The sequence below is a fragment of the Bubalus bubalis genome, chromosome 6 (assembly GCF_019923935.1).
Source record: "Bubalus bubalis isolate 160015118507 breed Murrah chromosome 6, NDDB_SH_1, whole genome shotgun sequence".
In the NCBI taxonomy this organism is placed as follows: domain Eukaryota; kingdom Metazoa; phylum Chordata; class Mammalia; order Artiodactyla; family Bovidae; genus Bubalus; species Bubalus bubalis.
The window spans coordinates 30,819,365-30,841,940 of record NC_059162.1 but is presented as its reverse complement, the minus strand read 5'-3'; the positions used below and the strand labels follow the sequence as shown (position 1 = coordinate 30,841,940).

Genomic DNA, 22,576 nt, shown 5'->3' with positions numbered 1-22,576 from the left:
TTATTGATGCAGAGCAACAAATAATTGTTATAAAGGCATTTGGTGTGATACATAATTGGTTTAGATTTTAACTGTAGAAAATATTTTAAGAGCTGCTACTTGGGAAATAATCTTCTGCCCTGTCCAATACTGGTTTTTGTTTTTTTTAAATTCATTTTGGGACCAGATTGTGCAAACCTAAAATTTGCACAGAATCACTATAATTTCTATAATGAATGATACCCCAGTTACATATTCTCTTTCACTGTTCTGTGAACTACCTTCCCCCACCCCCACCCCCATCCCCCACCCACCCCTGCTGTGTCACATGGCATACAGGATTGTAGTTCCCCAACTGGGGATCGAACCCATGCCCCCTGCAGTGGAAGCATGGAGTCCTAATCACTGGACTGCCAGGGAATTCCCTGAACTACCTTTTATACTTACTTATATATAATTGGTTTCTCTCCCTCTTCCTTTTAAAAAAAACAAAACAGTGCGTTTGCCCAGTATAACATGGATCAGTTCACGCCTGTGAAGATAGAAGGATATGAAGATCAGGTAACAGTTATTTCTGTTAGATACACTGTACCTGGGAGATAGTAGAAATACTGTAAAACAGATGTCTGAAGATAAAATGCTGAGTAGATTCCTATCTTAGCTTTTGTAAATATTCTACATATTAGGAAATTCTTCCTCCCTCTGAAAATAGGAGTTTATTTGAAGAGAGAATTGTCCCTAACAAAAGAACAATGCAAGTAAAAGGAATTAAGTTTTACATAAGCTTTCCAGCTGTCCCTAATTCTCCTTGGTAAGAATAACAGAAGACATTATATTTAATAGGAAAACAAGGATTCCTGTTCAGATACAGGAACAAAGTAAATACATATTCCCCTTTTTTCCCCACAGTTATTAACATTACATGATAGGGCTTTTCAGATTCATTAATGTACAATTCAAAGGTAGTATGGCATCAAATGGCAGATGCCTTTTCACAGTCTGAATCCCCTTTGAACCCACAAGTCCAAAGAATTTATCTTAGAAAATAAGTATATAAATGTGTAAAAAAGATTATTTGAAGGAAGGTTTATGATAGTGAAAAATTGGGAGCAGTCTAAATGTCCAGTGTTAAATTAAGTATCTGTAGGCCAAAATCCTGTGTAACCATTAAAAACTGATAGAAATATTGAACTGGAAATATGTTTATGATATATTAAGCTAAAACATGAAGCAGCAGGTAGTGTTGTGCTAGTTTATTTTTTAAATAAATATTTAAATGAGCAATTTTATTAGAATTTGCATCTTAAATTCTGTGAAAGGTACATCTTACTTTATGTGCCATTAAGAAAGTGAAAATACTTGTCAGTTAATTTATGACAGTTTTAAGATGCTGTCACTATAAGATGCATCCCGTTTTATGAAATGTTAAATCATGAGGGGAATGTATGCATCTTAAAACTCAAATAAAAGTAATAAGAAAGAAAAGAAATAAAGTAGTATATAGATGTGCATAGAAATTGAAATGTAGGAAAATACATACCAAAATGTTAACTCTCTATGTTGGAATCACAGGATTACTGTAACTTGTTTTGTTTGTTGTTTTTTATTTGTTTTGGTTTATATTTGTGCTTATCTTTTCAAATGAAAATAGATTAATTATAAGTATAAAAGACAAGAAAATACTGTTTTTTTTACTTTACAAGTATACTTTACAACTTTACAAGTTTACTTTACAAGTATTTACTTTATACTTTATAAGTATAAAGGCAAGAAAAGAAGAAAAATAAATGATAAATATTTCTTACAGTTGATATTGTATACTTTGCTAATAACGGCAGAATTATTGAAATAATAAATAAGGTCTGTTTGCAGATACATGATATAAGAACAGTCCCATATACATGTGGTAGCCAGCTTAAAAATGTGGTCAAAAAGAGATCACATTCTTAGCCACAACAACACATTACCTAGACGTAAAAGGAAAATATCGAAAGACATTTGAGTTAATAAAATAGATGCCATCACTGCATATAATAGGAAAACAGCTGCAGTGGGTTAATGTAATACAGATTTTTTGTCACATAAGAAGTCTAGAGGTAATATTTAGGGATGTTATGGCAGCTCCCTCCTGAAGGAGGGCGTGGGAACCCACTCCAGTATTCTTGCCTGGAGAATCCTATGGACAAAAGAGCCTGGGGGGCTGTAGTCCATATGTCCACACAGAGTTGAACATGACTGAAGCAACTTAGCATGCATGCAGGCACACACAGCGGCTCTATATCATCAGAGACCCAAGTTGCTTCTAGCTCTCTATTGTGCCATCCTTATGTATGGTTTTCATTATTGTGGTCTCAAAATAGCTGATCCATCTCTGCGCTCTGAATCCAAGTTCCAGGAAGGAAGAAGGAGGAAGGTGCAAGAGGTGCTATTGGCTGTTCCAGAAGCAACTTCCACTGATAAATTATTGCCAGAATGCATATCACTTTATCATTTTGAGAAGTGTTGTCTTTTTAGTTGGACACATTGCCTTGAAAAATCTTTAAGATTCTGTTAGTAAGGAAAAGGGAGACAAATGGATATTGGATAGAAACTAGCAAGAGTCTATCATACAGTTTAGTACCCCCACACATCTTAATCAGAGAAATAAATGGAAAACTAAATAGACTTAAATGCCACATTTTGGAAAAAATATAAAAGTTTATCTGAATAAGAAAAATAATATGGGAAGCTTTTTCAAATAGATTCCATACAATTCCTATGAAAATTGTAATAGACCATACAAAATTATTCTGATCAAGAACAACAACGAAGGTAGATTAATGCCAGCAAACATAAAGACATAAAGAAATGATAGTAGAGCCTTAATCTAAGTACTGTAAAACAGAAAAGGAAATAATTGATTAAATGTGTAAGATTAACCTTAACTTTGATTTCCAAAGCCAGCTATATACCTAGATTAATTCCAAATGTAGTTTAAAGGTTAACTAATTTTTTTAAAATATTTATTTATTTTTGCCTGTGATGGGTCGTCATTGCTATGCCAGGGCTTTCTCTAGTTGCGGCAAGTGGGGGCTTCTGTCTAGTTGCAGTGTGCAGGCTTCTTGTTGTGGTGGCTTCTCTTATTTTGGAGCACAGGCTCTAGGCACTTGGGCTTCAGTAGTTGTGGCACGTGGGCTTAGTTGCCCTGAGGCATGTGGGACCTTGGGTCCAGGATCCCTGGACCAGGGATCGAACCAGTGTCCCCTGCATTGCAAGGTGGATTCTCAACCACTAGACCACTAGGGAATCCTAAAGGTTAACTAATTTTTAAACATAAAAATTTAGTAGGAAATGACAAAAGATTCATAACTTGAATAATGATGAAACATTTAAAAAGTTAGAAAGTATTTTTTACTTCTACAAAATAAAAAGGTTTTAAAAATAAAATTTAAAAGGGAGAAAATACATATCTTAAACATAATAAAAAGGTTATTCAAGTACCCTAGGATGATGTCAAGAGTTCAGTAGATAAATGAGCAACAAATATGAACCAGCTGAACTCAACTGGAAAATACAAAGCAAACTTTAAAAGTGTTAGATCACCTACTAATAGTAATTAAGGAAGTACAAATTAAAATTTTAATGTGAATGTGTTTGCCTTTGAGTTACAAAAGTTGTAAAATTATAATGAGAAAGCTTTATGAAGGTAAGACTAAGGAAATTGTTTAATGTATGGTTCCTATTATAAACAAGGTTTTTTAAAGATAGGTTGGTGATAAGGATAGAAATCTCAAGAGTAGGAATTCTTTTCAAATAATTTTCTTTTTTTAAAGAGACTTTATTTTTAAATAGTAACTGTGTCAGAAGACAAATATAAGTTAGGGGGAAATATGTGGAATTAAAAACCCAGGCTAAAGGATAATCTCCCTATAGTTCAACTAGAAAAAGACAAAGATTTGGTATCAAAGTGGGCAAAGGTTAGGTACAAATAGTTCACCAAAGTGGAAATACAAAAGACCTCTTTTTTTAAGGGGAAAAGAAATGCAGGTTAAGATTTCTACTGCTGATGAGCTTGTAACTTGGTACTACATTCTATGATAGAGGGCAGTTTGTCAGCCTCTATCAAAATTATGAATGTGTTTACCCTTGACCCAGTTGTCCTGTTTCAGGGAATTTATAGCACAGGTTTGCTTGGCACATGTTCATAACTTGTACATAAAAGGACATTTGTTGTAGTATTGTTCATAACAGCAAAAGATTAGAAACTATCCAAGCTATCCATTAATAGGAGACTAGTTGAATAAATTTTGTACATCTATACAATGGAATCATACATAGCTGTAACAAAAAACAAGGAAGTTCCATAAACACTAATATGGAAAGATTGCCTAGATACATCAGTACAGTATAGTATTCTAGTTTTTGTTTAAAAGAAAGGGGTAGAGAATTAGAATACACTTGTATTCATTAAAAAAGAAAAGAGACACTGAAAGAATCATCTAAATCAGCACCAAAAGAATCATCTAAATCAGAAATTGGCAAATTTTATCTGTAAAGAGAGTAAATACTTCAGCCTTGCAGGAAAGAGTCAGCCTAGACTACTCAGCACTGCTATTGCGGCAGGAAAGCAGCCATAGACAATACAAAAAAAAAAAAAAAAAACAAGTGGGGCTGTATTCAACAAACTTTATTTACAAAAACAAATGGCACCTCATACATAGCTTGCCAAAGACAACTCTTGCTCTAAATTAATAAAATCAGTTACCTTCGTGGGGAAGGGGGAATATGTTGGGAATTTGGTGAATGGTAGATAGAGGTGAGAAAAAGATTTCACTTTAATTTTTTTTTCACTTTTGAATCATATGATTGATTGTATTACCTATTTTAAGTGCTAAGTGTAATGACTGGAAGAAATTCATGAAATATGTGAAAAAGAAATGCAGAAGTATACTTTTAAGTTGTTATTACAGTTATGTGTGTATGCATAGGTTGTATATTAATTGTATAGATTGTATGTTATAGAAACCAAAATGTGAAGGATATTGTTAGGATGGGAGAAATGTCAGTTTAGAGTTGACTTACCCCCAAGATCATATTTTTATAAAAATACAGGTTGATTCAAAAATTTATGAAAGAGCAATCTGACTAAATGAAGAGTTAATTGCCTCTAGAATTTTTGTTTGTTTTGTAAAATGTGACAAGAACTGTCTTTTTTTTTACAATTGCTTAACTTTGTAATTATTCTTTGGAAGGTCTTAATTACAGAACACGGTGACCTGGGTAATAGCAGATTTTTAGATCCAAGAAACAAAATTTCGTTTAAGTTTGATCACTTACGGAAAGAAGCAAGTGACCCCCAGGCAGAAGAAGCAGACGGAAGTCTAAAGTCTTGGAGAGAATCCTGTGACAGTGCTTTAAGGGCCTATGTGAAAGATCATTATTCCAACGGCTTCTGTACTGTTAAGTATCTGCCTGCTTCATTGTTAGAGCTTTATTCCTTATATTTACCTTATCATTTGCAAGCTTTGGCCAGCCACAGACATCTCTTCTTAGTTACAGTCTCTTCTGCATTTTATTCCCTAAATTATTTTTGAAAGGAGTATAAATAGGACATTTTATATGGAAAATTCTTTCTTAAAATTCCAGTGCATAAAAATTTATTTATTTATTTGTAATTTTTTGGCCATGCCACAATACTTGCAAGATCTTAGTTCTCCCACCAGGGATTGAACCCAGACTACGCCAGTGAAAGCACCAGGTCCTAACCACTGGACTACCAGGGAGTTCCCCAGTGCATAAAAATTTTAAATCTCAGTGAATCCTGTTTCACACCTGTCTTATTTAAGAAATGGCCTTACACTCATCAAAAAGAATTTCTTACAAAGCTACTTCTACATAAGTGATTTAATTGGCTAGTCAAAACTATTTGAACCAAATAGCTCTTTAGATATCAAAGGTAATTTTAACTTTCTTTTAATATCTTTTGGTGGGGAAAAAAAGATAAATTTTGGTTCTAACAGTTTTCCCTTTATAAAATTGTGACATTTTTAAGAAAAATGTTGGTTAGATTATTAATGCATAATGCTGTACATAAATGCTGGTTATCATTATGTTTGTTTTTCTTATTTTTTGTTTTTAAAAAATAGAAAAAACACATTATGATAGATAAGCACAGAACTCAATTTTGGAACCTAGTATGGCAAGGAGAGACATGACACACACACTTTTTTAGAAAATGGACTTTTCATTCTTAAATATACTTTCAACTTATCATTTGTTACCTATTCAAAATTTTTCACTACTCATTTCTTAATTTGGAGAGCTTCCACACAGTAACCCCACCATGTCCTTTTCTCACTTCACTTAGCTAAAAAGTGAGCTACAGAAGGTATTCTAAGAGTGTCTACTGTTTTATATCCTCAGCTGTTCTGCTTAGTAATTCTTAATTTTATCTCAATAATCCTTGGTATTTTTCTGTTTGCAGTTGACCCTTGAACAGTGCAGTGATTGGGATAACCAACCTTTGTACAGTTGAAAATTTGAGTATAATTTATAGGAGGCCCTCCATGTCCAAGGTCCTTTTATATCCACAGTTCTTCATCCCACCACAGATTCAACCAATGGTGGATTATGTTCAGTTCAGTTCAGTCGCTCAGTCGTGTCCGACTCTTTGCGACCCTGTGAATCGCAGCACGCCAGGCCTCCCTGTCCATCACCAACTCCCAGAGTTCACCCAGACTCACGTCCATCGAGTCAGTGATGCCATCCAGCCATCTCATCCTCTGTCGTTCCCTTCTCCTCCTGCCCCCAATCCCTCCCAGCATCAGAGTCTTTTCCAATGAGTCTACTCTTCGCATGAGGTGGCCAAAGTACTGGAGTTTCAGCTTTAGCATCATTCCTTCCAAAGAAATCCCAGGGCTGATCTCCTTCAGAATGGACTGGTTGGATCTCCTTGCAGTCCAAGGGACTCTCAAGAGTCTTCTCCAACACCACAGTTCAAAAGCATCAATTCTTCGGCGCTCAGCCTTCTTCACAGTCCAACTCTCACATCCATACATGACCATAGGAAAAACCATAGCCTTGACTAGCTGGACCTTTGTTGGCAAAGTAATGGTGGATTATGTAGCACTGTAGTATTTACTGTTGAATAAAATAGTAGTTCAAACCCATGTCGTTCAAGGATTAGTGGTACTGTGTTCCAAAACTTTCCTGTTGTCCTTAGACAGGCATCTCCTCCCTCACATTTTAATAGGATTAAAAATGACATGAAATCTTTCTATTTCTCTTCTTTCCACACTCAGAAGTCTTTCTTTCATGTACTTCCATCTGAGGAAGAAGGATCCATGTTCTTGATTTCATACAGTCCTATCTACTTCAAGATGTCTAATTGTGACCTCGTTTTGTCTTCCGATAAATAGTTCTCTTTACCTAGAAATATTTTTATTTCTCCTGTGCTTAAGCAAGGTGGGAGGGAAGACATTTCTTTAGTCAAAATAGTAACTCCTGCAAGTTACTTCTCTTCCTTCTCTTTCCACTTTCCCCTTTCTCCCTTTTCTCTACCTCCCCCTTCCCTCATCTCTCTCTCTCTCTCTCTGCTGTACAAGCAAACCAGGGAGCATTCTGCTCCTACTTCTTGACTCTGAATTTTTACTTCAGTCCCTACTTGACAGAAACCGCTCTCCGAGGTGAACTAATGGTCCCTGAATTACCTGACCCAGTGTCCTTTTTTCTTGGTCCTTGACTTTTGTATGGCATTTCACACTGAGGCCAGTCAGCTACTTCTGGAAATTATTTTTCCTTAGACTGCTATGTCAGTACCTTCTAATTATTCCTTTTTTTAAAGAGTTTCTATTTATTTATTTTTTGGCTACACTGGGTCCTAGTTGTGGTACGCAGGATCTTTAGTTGCGGCATGTGGGATCTGGTTCCCTGACAAAGGATTGGACCCAGGCCCTCTGTATTGGGAGCAGAAGTCTCAGCAAGTGGTCCACCAGGGAAGTCTCCCTATAATTATTCTTATTCTGTCTCTACTTATTTCTTGTCCTCCCCCTTACTTTTATAAATGTAGGCATTCCCCATCACTGTATTTCTCTTTCTTAAAAACTTATAGTTTATTTAATGTAGGGGAGGTTGTAGAATTTGGTGTCAGACAGCCTGTGAATTTGGGTTCTACCTTAGCCACTTTCTGAATGACCTTGGGCAAGAAGCTCTACGAACTTCAATTTTATCATCTAAACATAATAACAATGTGTTTCACTATATTTATTAGAACAAAAGGAAAATAAATATAAAAATGTTTTGTGGACTGTAAAAAAGGCTTTTATTGTTTCTTTTCCTTGGTGATCACATTTTTGTTCATTTCTCCTACACTAAGGAACAGTTGGTGTTTCCAACTCCTAGCTGGACATCTCCATCTGAACTTTCCAATCTGTTAATGACACCAGTCTTTCTCTAGGCATCCAAGCATGGAAATAGTTTGGTACCTTCCTTTCTCTTGCCCTTGATTTGCAATATATTACCAGAATTTTGACTGTACTTGTGGATCCTTATATTCATTGATAGGACCCTAATTTACTGCCTAAATTAATTCTGTGGCCTCCTAACTTTGAACTTTCCTCAGGTTTTACCCTGTATGCCAATATTGATTATTCTCCCAAAATAACAGTTCTGGTCATGTTGTTTTGGTTTCTGTCCACTGCATGTAGAATAAAGTCCAGTCTTCTTACCTTACATCTACTACCACATGACTTAAGTCTAATCCTGTATTATCTCCCACAGTTCCACTTCATACACATCCTCTGACCTGACAGAACTAATTACCATTTAGTCATTCGTGGATCAGCCCTCTATTTCCTCCCTGAACTGCTTATTCATCTTTATTCTCCATCTCTCCTTATCACAGTCTCATCTGTCTTGTAAGGCCCATTCTAACTGGCACCTCTCTTGTACCCTAAACCAGGAGTAGTATTTCCTTCTGTATTCATTGTACCACTGTCTGCCCTAGACCTTAACATGTGGTTTGTGTTCCTATTGCATGAATTCATGTGAGTATGTAAGCTCATCCTGTTTGATTCTTCATCTCCCCCAAAGATTTAGCACATTGCTTTTGTATAGTATTTGTTGCTTAAATATGTTTTCAAGAATCTAACTTCTTTTTTTTTTTTAACAATAGGTTTATGCTAAAACTATAGATGGGCAACAGACCATTATTGCATGTATTGAAAGCCACCAGTTTCAGCCTAAAAACTTCTGGTAAGAAAGCAGATATTCTCCTCTTTTTTAATCTATATGTTTATATAGAAAGGAAACCAAACCAGCAGATGAGACTTGGTTTCCTAATATAACTAGATTAGAATAAGTTATTTGTTCCCTACCTCAGAGTGAGGCATTTGGATGTGATCATTTATTTCTTTTAATTCTAAGATTTTATAATTTATCTTTTAAATGTTGCTGTTACATTGAGTGAAAATAAGTGATTAATAAAGTACCCTGTGGAAAGTCTGAGTTTTACTTGGGTTTGTTTAATAATATTTGAGTTATTGCATAACTCAGTGGCCTATCCATGTGTTTGTGGAAAAGCTTCCCATGAGCAGAATAGGCGTGGTTTTCTAATCCAAGATAAAAAGAATGAAAAGTGAAAGTCAAATAACTTAGGGAAAGCTTATGATTAGGCCACTTGGATACAAAACTTACATTTGAGTGGATAGAGCCTTGGATTTATCAAACTGGAAATGACTTGTTTCTGTTTTTCTTCTTTCCCGAATTCTCTGCCTCAGTGTCAGACCACCTCTTTCTTACTGCTAATTCCACGGTTGTGTGTGTGTTTTCATAGGAATGGTCGCTGGAGATCAGAATGGAAGTTCACCATCACACCACCTACAGCCCAGGTGGTTGGAGTACTTAAGATTCAGGTGAGATCCCAGTATGTTAATAGGCCATGTTAAAACATCACATCTTTAAAACAAACATGCAAGTTGATATTTGCTCTGACATTAGAAATAAGGAACAACTATTTGTAGATGCAAAGGGAGCTAGATGGTAAATAGAAACAGAGGTCTCCTTCCCGGGGAAGTACTATAGTTAAACAGAGCTCTTCTGGTTGATAAAGGACAGTCATGTGACATATACTGCTTGCTTGTCATTTTTCTCTTTCAAAAATAACCTAAGATCTTCCCAGGAATTATCAAATAGCAGTTCTAGAAAAGAAGAAAATAACTAGTTATTAAGAAATGACTATATAGCAGCTACTGTAACTTACTTAGAGTCTTGTATGTAGCTCATTTAAATGTCTACATATATTTGCTAACTCTTAGCTCTGAAGAAAGCTTCATAAATGGACTTATTTTATTTATTTACATTTATAGTTACGATAGGTTTTCAACCAAATAAATAAAACAGGAATAGAGAGAATGGCCAAGTGTGCTTAACCAAGCAGAGTAGAGTTCTAATGCTGGTGTCGGGACATGCCACCAGGTGAATAAGGAGCTTATTACCTCATTTGATACCTAGCTAGATTGAAGTCTTCTGATCCTGAAAAATTTGACTTTCAGAATTCATGGTGATTTAATTCTTGAGCCCAACTAACTCTAAAGTCAGATTAAATAGTTACTGATAACTAAGAAAGTCAATACCTAATTTAGCTGTATTACAACTCTTGCTTTAATAACAGCAAGAGTTGCCTTTTTTAATGGTATAATTTAATCAAAACATACATGGTAGATGTCATCTATAACCACTTTTTTCGTACGTACCTATTACTTCCTGCTACAAGTAGCTGCACCTCTCTTCTTGGGAGATTTTCCTAACTGCAGGAGCTCGCCCAACTCAGCTAAGGCAAGCTGGAAGTGTTACCTCTGCAGCTCTGGCACAGCCCTTAGTGCCATTCAAAAGTTGTCGGGAAATATGCCAACTTCTTCACCCCTCAGGTGGGACAGCTCTAAAGCATGTTCTGCATAGTCTTCCAAAATCCAGTGCTTGGCAGCTGTAATGTGCTCATTAGTGCACCTGATACTTCCTTGCCTTCTGTATCTCACTTCCTTACTAGTGCTTCCTAAGACTACCCGAAATAAACTATTAACTGTCAGATCTTTACCCTGGGGTCTGCTGCTGGGGGAACCCAACCTAAGATAATATATTGTTCTATATCTGTTGATATGTCTATGCTCTAGACTTCTTGTAAGTATGGCATCAGCATTATTAACCTGGCAGCTTACTATAAATTTATACAAGGAAATTTATTTTCCTTCTAGAAGGAAATAACTTGTGTTTCAGTTTTGCCAAGGCAAACTTGTAAACTAAGAGCACACATCACAGAAGTTTCTGATGAAACTTTTATAGTAGGACCCAGTACCCAGACCTGATTTAAACCATTTTTTTTTTCTTTTTCTTTAATGAATGAATCTGTGCATTTTATTGTATTTATTTTTTGGCCACACCATGCCACAGGTGGGACTTAGTTCCCTGACCAGGGATCGAACCCATGCCCCCTGTACTAGGAACGTAGAGTCTTAACCACTGGACCACCAGGCAAGTCCAGGACTTCATCTATGCCTTTTAACCATGGTCTCTCTGATCACACTTTGAGGAAGGGCTTATTACTTCATTTATGTCTTTTAAAAATCAGAGTGAGAGTTATGTGGACATGTCATTAGGATATTTAACCCTTGGTTATTCTATAAGCAAAAGGATAGCTCCAGGAAGACAATTTCTAAGGATTTAAGTGGATGATAGTCATGTTGACATTTTTATTAGCAGATGAAACCTAGAAAAGGTTTTGTTAATTTTGGTGACTGTGACTGAACCTGTCTTGTAAATTGCTAAAACTTCCCGAGCCATACATCTAGTTGAATTGTTAGTCTGTCTCTTGGATAACCCTCTTTCTTGCTAATTGTTATAATAATTGTAGTATCCACTTTGCCTTACATCCTCAGGAATGCCTTTAAAAAAAAAAAAACTTTTAATTTTATATTGGAGTATAGCTGATTAACAGTGTTGTGATAGTTTCAGGTGTACAGCTCAAGGGACTCAGCCATACATATACATGTATCCATTCCTCCGCAAACTCCCCTTCCATCCAGGCTGCCACATAACACTGAGCAGAGTTCCCTGTGCTATACAGTAGGTTCAGGACTGCTTTTGTCTTACGTATTTTTGTAGCCTGATTTACCAATAGAATATTTGTTTTTCAATCCTGTCTTTAATCCTCAGTTTCCTGCACCTGGTCAGATCAGCTTAATCAAAACTGATGATATTATATATGGAGAGATGTGTAAAAGATTAGGACCCATTAAAATTTCTTGGTTTTCACAGAGAAAAACTGATGTTTAATGACTTTAATACTTTTCAGAGCATAATCTTATTTATAATCTTTCTATTCACAATGCCAAGCACACTGTCTGGAATGCAGTAAGCACATAGTAAATGTTTATTAACTAATAATCAGTTTTTCCTGCTAAGTAAAGAGAATTCTTAAATTTAAGTGTTCTGTGAATTTTAAGCACCATTATAAATTACCATTGGCCATATTAATTGTTTGCTCAGAGTTGGTGAGATTGGGGGTGGCTGAAGGCATGGATTTGTGCTCTAAGCAGTAAGTTTCTATGTGCTCTAAGCACTTATATTTCTTAACTTTCTCACACAGGTTCACTATTATGAAGATGGCAATGTTCAGTTGGTTAGTCATAAAGATGTACAGGATTCAGTAACTGTTTCGGTGAGTGTGGAATATTTAATATATGTCTCACTTGTGTCTTGTTTCTCTTTTAAAAAATTGGATCTTTTGATCCTGAGTACTGATTCTGCCACTAGAAATGGAGGTTGTTTTCATTGCTTTGATTTTGGCAGCTTTTTTTTTTAAGAACTTTATAAAATACTTTTTTTTTTTTTTTTTTTAAATTTTTATTGAGTATAGTTGATTTACAATGTTGTGTTCAGGTATATAGCAAAGTTATTCATATATATATATATATATATATATACACACCTACATATATTGTTTTTTAGATTCTTTTCCATTATAGGTTATTAAAAGATACTGAGTACAATTCCCTGTGCTACTCAGTAAGTCCTTATTTTTGGCAGCTTATAATTGTTAGTATATAACCAACCAGTTTTGTTGGTTAGTTGATGATAGTTCACAGACTTTGACTGAGAATAGAATTTATGCTGCTTTTTCTTTCTCTCTTGTGAGATTTGCTCAAAGACAGTAAAATCTTCAATTGATAAATACCAGGAGGAAGGAAAGTTTGCCAAACTAAACCCTATAGGATTTATCATTCATAAATTCATATCATTAGAGAAACTGAACATTTTTAGGAATGTTCAATAATAGTATTGTACACTATATCTGGAAAGAAGGGACATAATTTTTCATGCATTTATAGTACTTAATATTCCTAGAAATTACTGAGCGCTCTCCAATAGCTTTTATGTGTGTTATATCTATCTACCTTAGTAGAAATTAAAATTAAGGAGTATTAAAAATATGTGTTTATTAATTTAAAAATAACAGGGATTTCCCTGGTACTCCAGTGGTTAAGACTCCATGCTTCCACTGCAGGAGGCCTAGGTTCAATCCCTTGTTGGTGAATTGAGATCCCTGGTGTGGCCAAAAAAAAATCTAAAGCAAAATATAGCATTAACAAACCCATTACTTCTTAACTTTACTTTCATGAAAAACAGCTGTATTTTTTTGAGTTAAAGTTAGTGAAAAGAGTATCATTAATTTACATTTTCACAAAGTGTGTAATGTCTAAACTAATAAAAGACAGCTGGATATGTGCTTCACACATGAGCCCTCAAAAAGTAATGAAGTCGTCACACATTATATACCTTCTATGAAACTACATGCACAGAAACTATATGAAAGTAAAAACAGCAAGTAACTATGTCTTAGTATTATTATGAATAAAACGTAGTTTTGACTCTTTTGAAAGAATCTTGGGGCATGGCCCTAGACATTAAATCTCACCCTCTCTAATTCTGTTTACTTAAAATTGCTAAAGGAAGAGTGAGATTAAATTCATTTTGTACCCAAACCATGTAAAGCAAAATGTGATTAGTTGTCTCAACATCATAAGTAGCTAATAGAGGAGCCTATGAACTTAGAAGATATGATTGATATGTCTGAGGTCATTGTTTATATCATCTTAAACCAGAGATATTGTCAAGGCATAAAAATTTCAAGACATTGTGTTGTCTTTTGGGTACTGTGGTAGATTGGAAAGAAATGTGGGTTGTTTTGATGAGGACCTAGATTTGGATCCAATCTTTATGATTCAAAGGCTGTATAATTTTGGTCATTATTTGAAAGAATTCTGTTTTCTTACCTGCAAAATGGAGGTGGCAATAATAACATCTATTTCACAGGGTTGTTTTGAAAATCAAAGAAGATAATGTGCACAGGAAAACTTGAAAACCTAAATTGTTATACAAATGTTAGTTAAGATGGACTTACTCTTTAGTATCTTTTTTATTCACTGCTTATTGAATTTTATTCACTGCTTAAGATTTTTTAAAATTCTTATTTTTCCCTCCATTAGAATGAAGCCCAGACTGCCAAGGAGTTTATTAAAATCATAGAACATGCAGAAAATGAGTATCAGGTAAGATAACTTGAAACTGTTATTTATAGATCTATATAGATTTTGCTTTTAACACATTTTGTTATACTTCTCTATCCTTTGAACATAAATATACATAATTATTCAGTGATACTAAGTATGGAGACTTTGCAGACCTTGCAACTTTGCATTCTGCTTACAGTCAAGGTTTTGGCATTGGAAGGTACTGCAGATACATCTCCATTACCCCAAAGTAGAGCATCCCTATGAAACCTTTCCAAGGCCAAATGGTGTAAAGCGGAGAAGCAGTTACCTTAGAACACATCTTGCTATCAGATGTACAGAATGATTGAGATACTCCTCAGACCCTCAGACACAGTTCACAGCTCTGGCTTGCTTGATGCTGAGATGCTGAGTGTAGTTCCCAAGGAAGGAGCTTGGTGGGGCCACTATTACTGCTCAGGGTGCACCCTGTCCCTGTAATAGTCTCACTGCCAAACAAATGCTGAACACTTTTTTTTTTTTTGCTTTGGTAAAAGCAAAGTGAAAGTGGTAGTCGCTCAGTTGTGACCGACTCTGCGACCCCATGGACTACAGCCTGCCAGGCTCCTTTGTCCATGGAATTCTCCAGGCAAGAATACTGGAGTGGGTTGCCATTCCCTTCTCCAGGGGATCTTTCTAACCCAGGGATTGAACCCAGGTCTTCATTGCAGGCAGATTTGCTACCTCTCTACCATCTGAGCTACCAGGGAAACAAAGTGACGTACAGCAAACTTTGGAAAAGAAGGGGATTACCTGTATAGCCCTAGTTTTAGAAATAATACAGGTGGGCTTCTTAACCTGCTTCAGGGATTGAAGAGGTGCTCACTAGAAATCTTCCAGCCTGTAAGTCCTTAGGGGACTCAAGCATGCCCTTTCACTACATCTAGTTTCTGTTCAACTTATTTTCAATTATCTTTTGCAGACAGCAATTAGCGAAAACTATCAAACAATGTCAGACACCACATTCAAAGCCTTGCGCCGGCAACTTCCTGTTACCCGCACCAAAGTCGACTGGAACAAGATACTCAGCTACAAGATTGGCAAAGAAATGCAGAATGCTTAAAGGCTGAATGTAGGATTCTTCAGTACATGGAAAGAAAGGATTCAACATGTGGTCATATGATAAATAAGTGATTTATAAACAAGAGTGATATTTTGCTAGGGCTTTCAAAAGTTAACAGGTTTTCTAGCCTAATGGAATACTGTTGAACTTAGAGCATTGTCTTGATTCTTTTGTGTTTTCTGCCTTGTAATTTTGTTTTCACTATATCTACTTGTAAATCTTTTTTTTTTTTTAATTCTGCCACATTTAATGATGGAGAGAGATATCTACCCTGGAGTCATTTTACTGTTTAGAAAATTTTCCTAGCCATGAAGCCCTGTTACTGACATAGACAGGTAATATATTCAGTACTTTTCCACCCCATCCTTCAAAGTACTTCTGGTGTTCAGTGGTTTTTACTGATTGACCAACAGCTAAAGAGGCTATGCTGCAAACTGTAGCTGAATGGAAGACACATTCATCCTTCTCCCTCCAGTTGCTTTGAGCATCATTTATAACACCTCATAACTGTAGTTTCATATGTTTGGATTGGGGCTTTTCAGGTTCATCTTGGAGGCCAAGGAAGTTTTCTGGAAATTCCATCATAGCCAACTTCTCTGGGGAAGTTGTTTTTAAATCCAAAGACTTGAACCACATTCCCTACATGAACATGTTTGCTTTTTTCCCTTTCCCTCATTGTCTCCTTCCCACCTAGTACTATTATAGTTATAGACATGTGCATTTTTAGAAGAGTGTTATCCATTTTTATTACTGTTTTTTTAATATTCGAAAACTGCTGACATACTAGGGGTATAGTAGAGTATAAAACTTGAAGAAATGCAGATGTTGAAGGAATAATAGGTATCTTGTGCTTTAATACTTTGTGGCAGGATTGTACTATAAGTGAATGATTCAAACAGCTATGTTAATCACAAACAACTAAAACTGAACCAAAGTGAAAAGGATAACTTTCAGGCAGTATCTTTCTATTGTAACCTGTTATTTAAGGGAATACTAGTGATTTGTTCTAAATAGGATGTAATACTTATTCCAAATTACTCTTCCTCAGTCCTGCCTGCCAACTCAAGTATAACTGTGATATAGCAACCCTTCCCAGGTTTATTGGCAGGTACAGGTGTGATCTCAGAATATACAGGTGACATAGATATGATATGACAACTGGTAATGGTGGATTCATTTACATTGTTTACACTTCTATGACCAGGCCTTAAGGGAAGGTCAGTTTTTTAAAAACCAAGTAGTGTCTTCCTCCAAACACACGTCAAAAAAGAAGGGTGTTTATGTTTTGGCTTTGTTTTTGCTGAGTAATACAGTCAAGCAAGAGTTTATTTTTAAGTGACCTGTTGATTTGTGTAAGCATTTTTGTTTATTTCAAATAAAATATATTTGTATTACTTGTCATTCATACTATCCATCCATACTACACTATCCTCTGTATCAGGTAGTCCAATAGAAATACACCTGTTTTGTTCTTAAATTGTCTGAGTCTCTCCTTTTTGAGCCATCTCTTCAGCCTTTGTTCTCAGGGTAAGATGTGGAATTGCTCTTATTTGATGAGAATGTTCAGGGTTTCAACTATTGTAGATTCAGTGACTATCCAAAGACCAGCTTGCTTTTGTGTGTGTGTGTGTGGCCATGACTTGCGAACCTTAGTTCCCCAACAAGGAACTGAACCTGTGTCCCCTGTGTTGGGAGCAAGCAGTCTTAACCACTGGACCACCAGAGAAGTCTCCTCCCCCACTTTTTTTTTCAAGTTTTAGGAATTTCTCTATGGATCATACTGCTTTACCATCACTGGCTACTGGTGGTTTCAAAGGTTTTATTTAGGGTTTTCCATTTGTCAGAAAAATCTAGTTATCTTCTCTACATGTCGTTCAGAAAGCAAGGCCCAAGTAGTTATAGTTACCAGGTTGTTGTTCAATTTCACAGTTGTGTCCAGACTCTTTGCGACCCCATGGACTGCACCATGCCAGGCTTCCCTGTCCTTCATTGTCTCCTGGAGTTTGATCAAATTCATGTCTATTGAATCAGTGATGCCATCCCACCATCTCATCCTCTGTTGTCCCCTTCTCCTCCTGCTTTCAATCTCTCCCAGCACCAAGGTCTTTGCCAGTGAGTCAGCTCTTCGCATCAGGTGGCCAAAGGATTGGAGCTTCAGCTATATTCAGGGTTGATTTCCTTTGATTGACTGGTTTGATCTTCTTGCTGTCCAAGGGACTCGCAAGAGTTTTCCAGCACCACAGTTTGAAAGCATTAATTCTTCAGCGCTCAGCCTTCTTTATGGTCCAACTCTCACATCTGTACATGACTACTGGAAAAACCATAGCTTTTGACTATACGGACTTTTGTCAACAAGTGATGTCTCTGCTTTTTAATATGCTGTCTAGGTTTGCCATAGTTTTTAGAAGTGAAAGAATCCCTGTACCATGAACATGGGTACTATTTCACATCAACTGTAAAGACTGCTTTCCTTCCACATGAGTCTTACTTACAGACATATGGGAAGGACTTTTATCCTGTTTCCCAGTTGATCTAAGCCCTCAGAGGAGTTTCAGTGCTTCATCTTCCATTCTTGGCTAGTTCACATTCCCACCCTTTTGAGGGACATTTAGGTATGCTACCCTATGTCCTTGTAGTACAGATTCAAGCATTCTAGCCTTTGCCTTTAAACTTATTAACCCCATCAGCCTGCCTCATTGATTTCCTTAGCTCATACAGTTTTGTAAAGACTTAATTTCTTGGCCATCTAAAGTCCTTGGTTTCTTGTATAGTTGGGCAGAAGTCAACCCTCCTTGCCAAGTCCTACAGAGACTTCCTTAACTCCTTCAGCAGAATATTTGCTTGAATTGTGACTCTTATCACACTGCTGAAATCAGCCTATCCTAGGACAATGGTTTCCCAGCCAAAAGGAGTTTCCTCTGAGGCCTCACTCCCGTAATTGAAATTACATTACTGAAGACTCTCATTTGTGCCTGGGTGGTTGTGCTTCTGTTAGCTGGCCTAGTTCTAGTGCCTGCTGTTTTATAATCTAGAATGTTGACACTAGATTCATCTTGGTTCATGAGATATATAGCAAGCCTTGGCACATTCTCTCCAAACTCACAAAAGACTGATAAACAATTTGAATGCCAATATAAGAATTTATAATTTAAATATAACTACCAAGCCACTTCTTAGAAAGTCAAAGAAAGAAAAGACGTAAATATAGAAAACTGGCTGCTGCTGCTAAGTCGCGTCAGTCGTGTCCAACTCTGTGCGATCCACCAGGCTCCCCGATCCCTGGGATTCTCCAGGCAAGAACACTGGAGTGGGTTGCCATTTCCTTCCCCAATGCATGAAAGTGAAAGTGAAGTCACTCAGTCATGTCCGACCCTCAGTGACCCCATGGACTGCAGCCCACCAGGCTCCTCCATCCATGGGATTTTCCAGGCAAGAGTACTGGAGTGGGGTGCCATTGCCTTCTCCCATACAATAAACTGAGCTAACTAAAATTCTCCCTTGAACAGAGTATATGTTAAAAAACAGTAGGGAATTCCCAGGCAGTCCAGCTGTTAGGACTCCTCACTGCCATTGCAGGGGGGGCATGCATGGGTTCATTCCCTGGTTGGGAAACGAAGATCCTGCAAGCTGCATAGCACAGCCAAAAACAAAATAGAGTTGATCTAAGCCCTCTGAGAGCAGAAACCAAATGTATCCAAAAGCATTCTGTTATGGGTGTTAATCCTCATTTACTGTGGTTATGTTCTGTAAAATTGCCAGCAAACATTGAAATAGCACATATTGAAACATTGCTCCAGGGTTAGGTTCCTGCATGCTTCTCACAACATTTTTGTCAACAGATCAATACACAATCTTGGTTTATATATTTTTATTTAAATCACTATTTAATATTCATTTTTTATTCTTTAACATTGAACTCATAGCTGACAGCACTGTAACTGACACCTAAGTTAACAAAGCTTATCTAACATGGGAATTTTCTCTATAAGGGACATCAGTCTTAGGAATACTAGACAGCATTTCAGCACTACATAGGTTTGGGGGCCGTTTTAAGCAGAAAAAGCACACAAAATGGAACCACAAAATAGACCACAAAAAGGATTTTTATTACATGAGCTGAAACAAAGCATGAAGGACATGGCCTTGCTCTACTTCAGCTGGGAACGGGCACACTGGGCAACTCAAGATTTCTCTCTTTGCCACTCTGTACATCCATGGATGACTACAAAAGTCCTGCAAGTGTTGATTTGGGGGTTACTGATTTTAGTGAGTACGTAAATTTGCAAATACAGACTCTGCAGATAATGAGGATTAACTCTACCTGCCACAGCCATTCCTTTGGTCAACAGTAGGCGGACCAATTAAAGCATTTCAGTCAGTTTTAGCGCTGTTGCCTTGGGGAGTACAGTCTTAGTGGAAAACATAAAGTTAGACACAATTCAAAACTGAATTGTAGACTCCAACTATGGAGTAATGAGAATTACGAGGAAAAAAAAAAAAGGGTTCTTAACATTCTTCTCTAGGTTTGTTCCAGTAATGTCCTTGGCCAGAGTTAACTTTCAGATTGCCTTCAGTGCTATGGGGTCACAAAGAGTCAGACAGGACTGAAACAGCTTAGTATGCACGTACGCAAAATCCACCTTATTGGGCTTCCCAAGTGGCACTAGTGAAGAACCTGCCTGCCGGTGCAGAAAACGCAGGAGACCCAGTTTTGTTCCCTGGGTGGGAAGATACCCTGGAGGAGGGCATGGCAACCTACTCTACAGCCCATAGGGTTGCAAAGAGTCAGATACAACTGAGAGACTCAGTGCACACACAAAATCAACCTTATTACTTAATAGATTTTTCTAAATACAGAAGGACTTTGGGAGGAAAGTGAGACCTGAGCTAGTTGTGAAAGGTAGGAAGACCATTCTAGGCATCTAGACAGCCACATGTGAAAATAACTCCTAGGGAAAGAGGAGAAAGAAAAGGCTGGCTTAAAACTCAACATTCAAAAAAGTAAGATCATGGCATCCGGTCCTATCACTTCAAGGCAAATAAATGGGGAAACAATGGAACAGTGAGACTTAATTTGGGGGGGCTTCAAAATCACTGCAGATGGTGACTGCAGCCGTGAAATTAAAAGACGCTTACTCCTTGGAAGAAAAGCTATGACCAAACTAGACAGCATATTAAAAAGCAGAGATATTACTTTGCCAACAAAGGTCCATCTAGTCAAAGCTATGGTTTAGCCAGTAGTCAGGTATGGATGTGAGAGTTGGACTATAAAAGCTGAGCACCGAAGAACTGATGATTTTGAACTGTGGTGTTGGAGAAGTCTCTTGAGAGTCCCTTGGACAGCAAGGAGATCCAACCAGTCAAAGGAAATCAGTCCTGAATATTCATTGAAAAGACTGATGCTGAAGCTGAAACTCCAATACTTTGGCCACCTGATGTGAAGAACTGACTCATTGGAAAAGACCCTGATGCGGGGAAAGAGTGAAGGCAGGAGGAGAAGGGGATGACAGAGGATAAGATGATTGGATGGCATCACCGACTCAATGGACATGAGTTTGAGCAAGCTCCAGGAGTTGGTGTTAGACAGGCAAGCCTGGCATGCTGCAGTCCATGGGGTCACACACAGTCAGACACGACTGAGTGACTGAACTGAGCCGAACTAAGGGAAGTGGATTTTTCCAGATGAAATTGGTTTAGAGAGGTTCCCTTGTCACAAAAGCCACATAAGATCACATTTTCACCCATGTTTTTACTATACTGTAGCTATTTGTGTATGTTTTGAGAACTTCCAGGAAATAGGTATGATTCGAGAAGAGGGAGGTTATGTATCCAGGAATAATGGAGGCTTAGATTTCTGATCAGAATAGAGCCAGATGTTCAGTTTGGGTATGGTGGGTGGTAGGTTTTTGAAGTGGTTAAGTAATAGTGCAGTTCTGAGGAGTTCACTAATACTCAGGCCTCACTGGATAATTGGGGGAGAAAAAAGATAAAATCTTTGGCCACATTCCTAGTTTTTCCCTCCACTTCGCATAAGCAATTTCTAAGAACATATTCCCCTGTTCTGTTCTCCCCCTCTCCCTGTAGCTTTGGTTCCCACTGACACTGAATTTCCTGTTGCTAAAGCCTGTTTTTCTTGGCTTTAGTTGGTTGTTGGCCTCAAAAGGTACAGGGGTAGCCCAGCTGGAGCATGACCTGGGTTCTGAGCATTCTTCACACTAGGTTAGATAGTGTGTGGCCTCCTACAGGGAATTACTTTGGAGAACACCACCACCTTGGATATATTGGGAACCGGTATTTTTGTTTAAAGATTTTTTAAATGTAACTTTTATGATCTTTGTCCATCCTAGTCAGTGTGTTTTTGTTACTCCAGTTGATAAGTAGATGATGAGGCTTTTTTTAGGTTTGTTGTACCCCCACCCCCTTTAGTTTGTCTTAACTATCCGTCTTCCGAAGCTTTTATTAATACTTCTCTTCCTGGTACCGATGCTGTAGCTATTAACCATTTATTGCCTAACCTAACAGTCTCTTGCTCTCCAGAAGCTAATTATTTTGATGACTGGGGCAACCCTTAGCTAAACACTAGTAACAGTTAAGAGTAATACAGCCTGGGGTGCATTAAGTGCCCAAATATGTGGCTTAAGGCTAGGGATCGCCAGCCTTTCCACATAACGAAGCCTTTGTGACAGAAAAAGTAATGAACTGTTCGTCCCGGCAAAGCTCCTTGTTCCTCCCTCCCACGCGTACACACCTTTATCAGAGACACTCGGTCTTCCCCCAAACTTCTTGGCTCTTACGCATTCCTCCCAGCGTCTGCGAGACGGAGAAGGGAAAATGGGGGAGGGGGGCGTGCCTCTTGCTTCCGTACTTGCCTGTGTCCCAGGCTGTCTGGGGGAGGTGTTGGATGAGCTGCTCCAGTCCAGCTGCAGCCGACCCAGGTCCCAGTCCCTGCCCT

General features: G+C 37.5%; 1 protein-coding gene across 1 annotated transcript in view; it reads left to right on the top strand.

Moving 5' to 3' along the window:
* Positions 1-17,025, top strand: part of CAPZA1 (capping actin protein of muscle Z-line subunit alpha 1) — a 42,463-nt gene extending 25,438 nt beyond the window's left edge. Inside the window, exons 4-10 of the mRNA XM_006071494.4 lie at positions 477-540; positions 5,211-5,417; positions 9,131-9,210; positions 9,791-9,869; positions 12,599-12,670; positions 14,499-14,561; positions 15,484-17,025. Of these exons, the coding sequence (XP_006071556.1) occupies positions 477-540; positions 5,211-5,417; positions 9,131-9,210; positions 9,791-9,869; positions 12,599-12,670; positions 14,499-14,561; positions 15,484-15,624 (706 nt within the window). The 3' untranslated portion in view covers positions 15,625-17,025. The remainder of the gene's footprint in view (positions 1-476; positions 541-5,210; positions 5,418-9,130; positions 9,211-9,790; positions 9,870-12,598; positions 12,671-14,498; positions 14,562-15,483) is intronic.
* Positions 17,026-22,576: the final 5,551 nt, after the last annotated feature.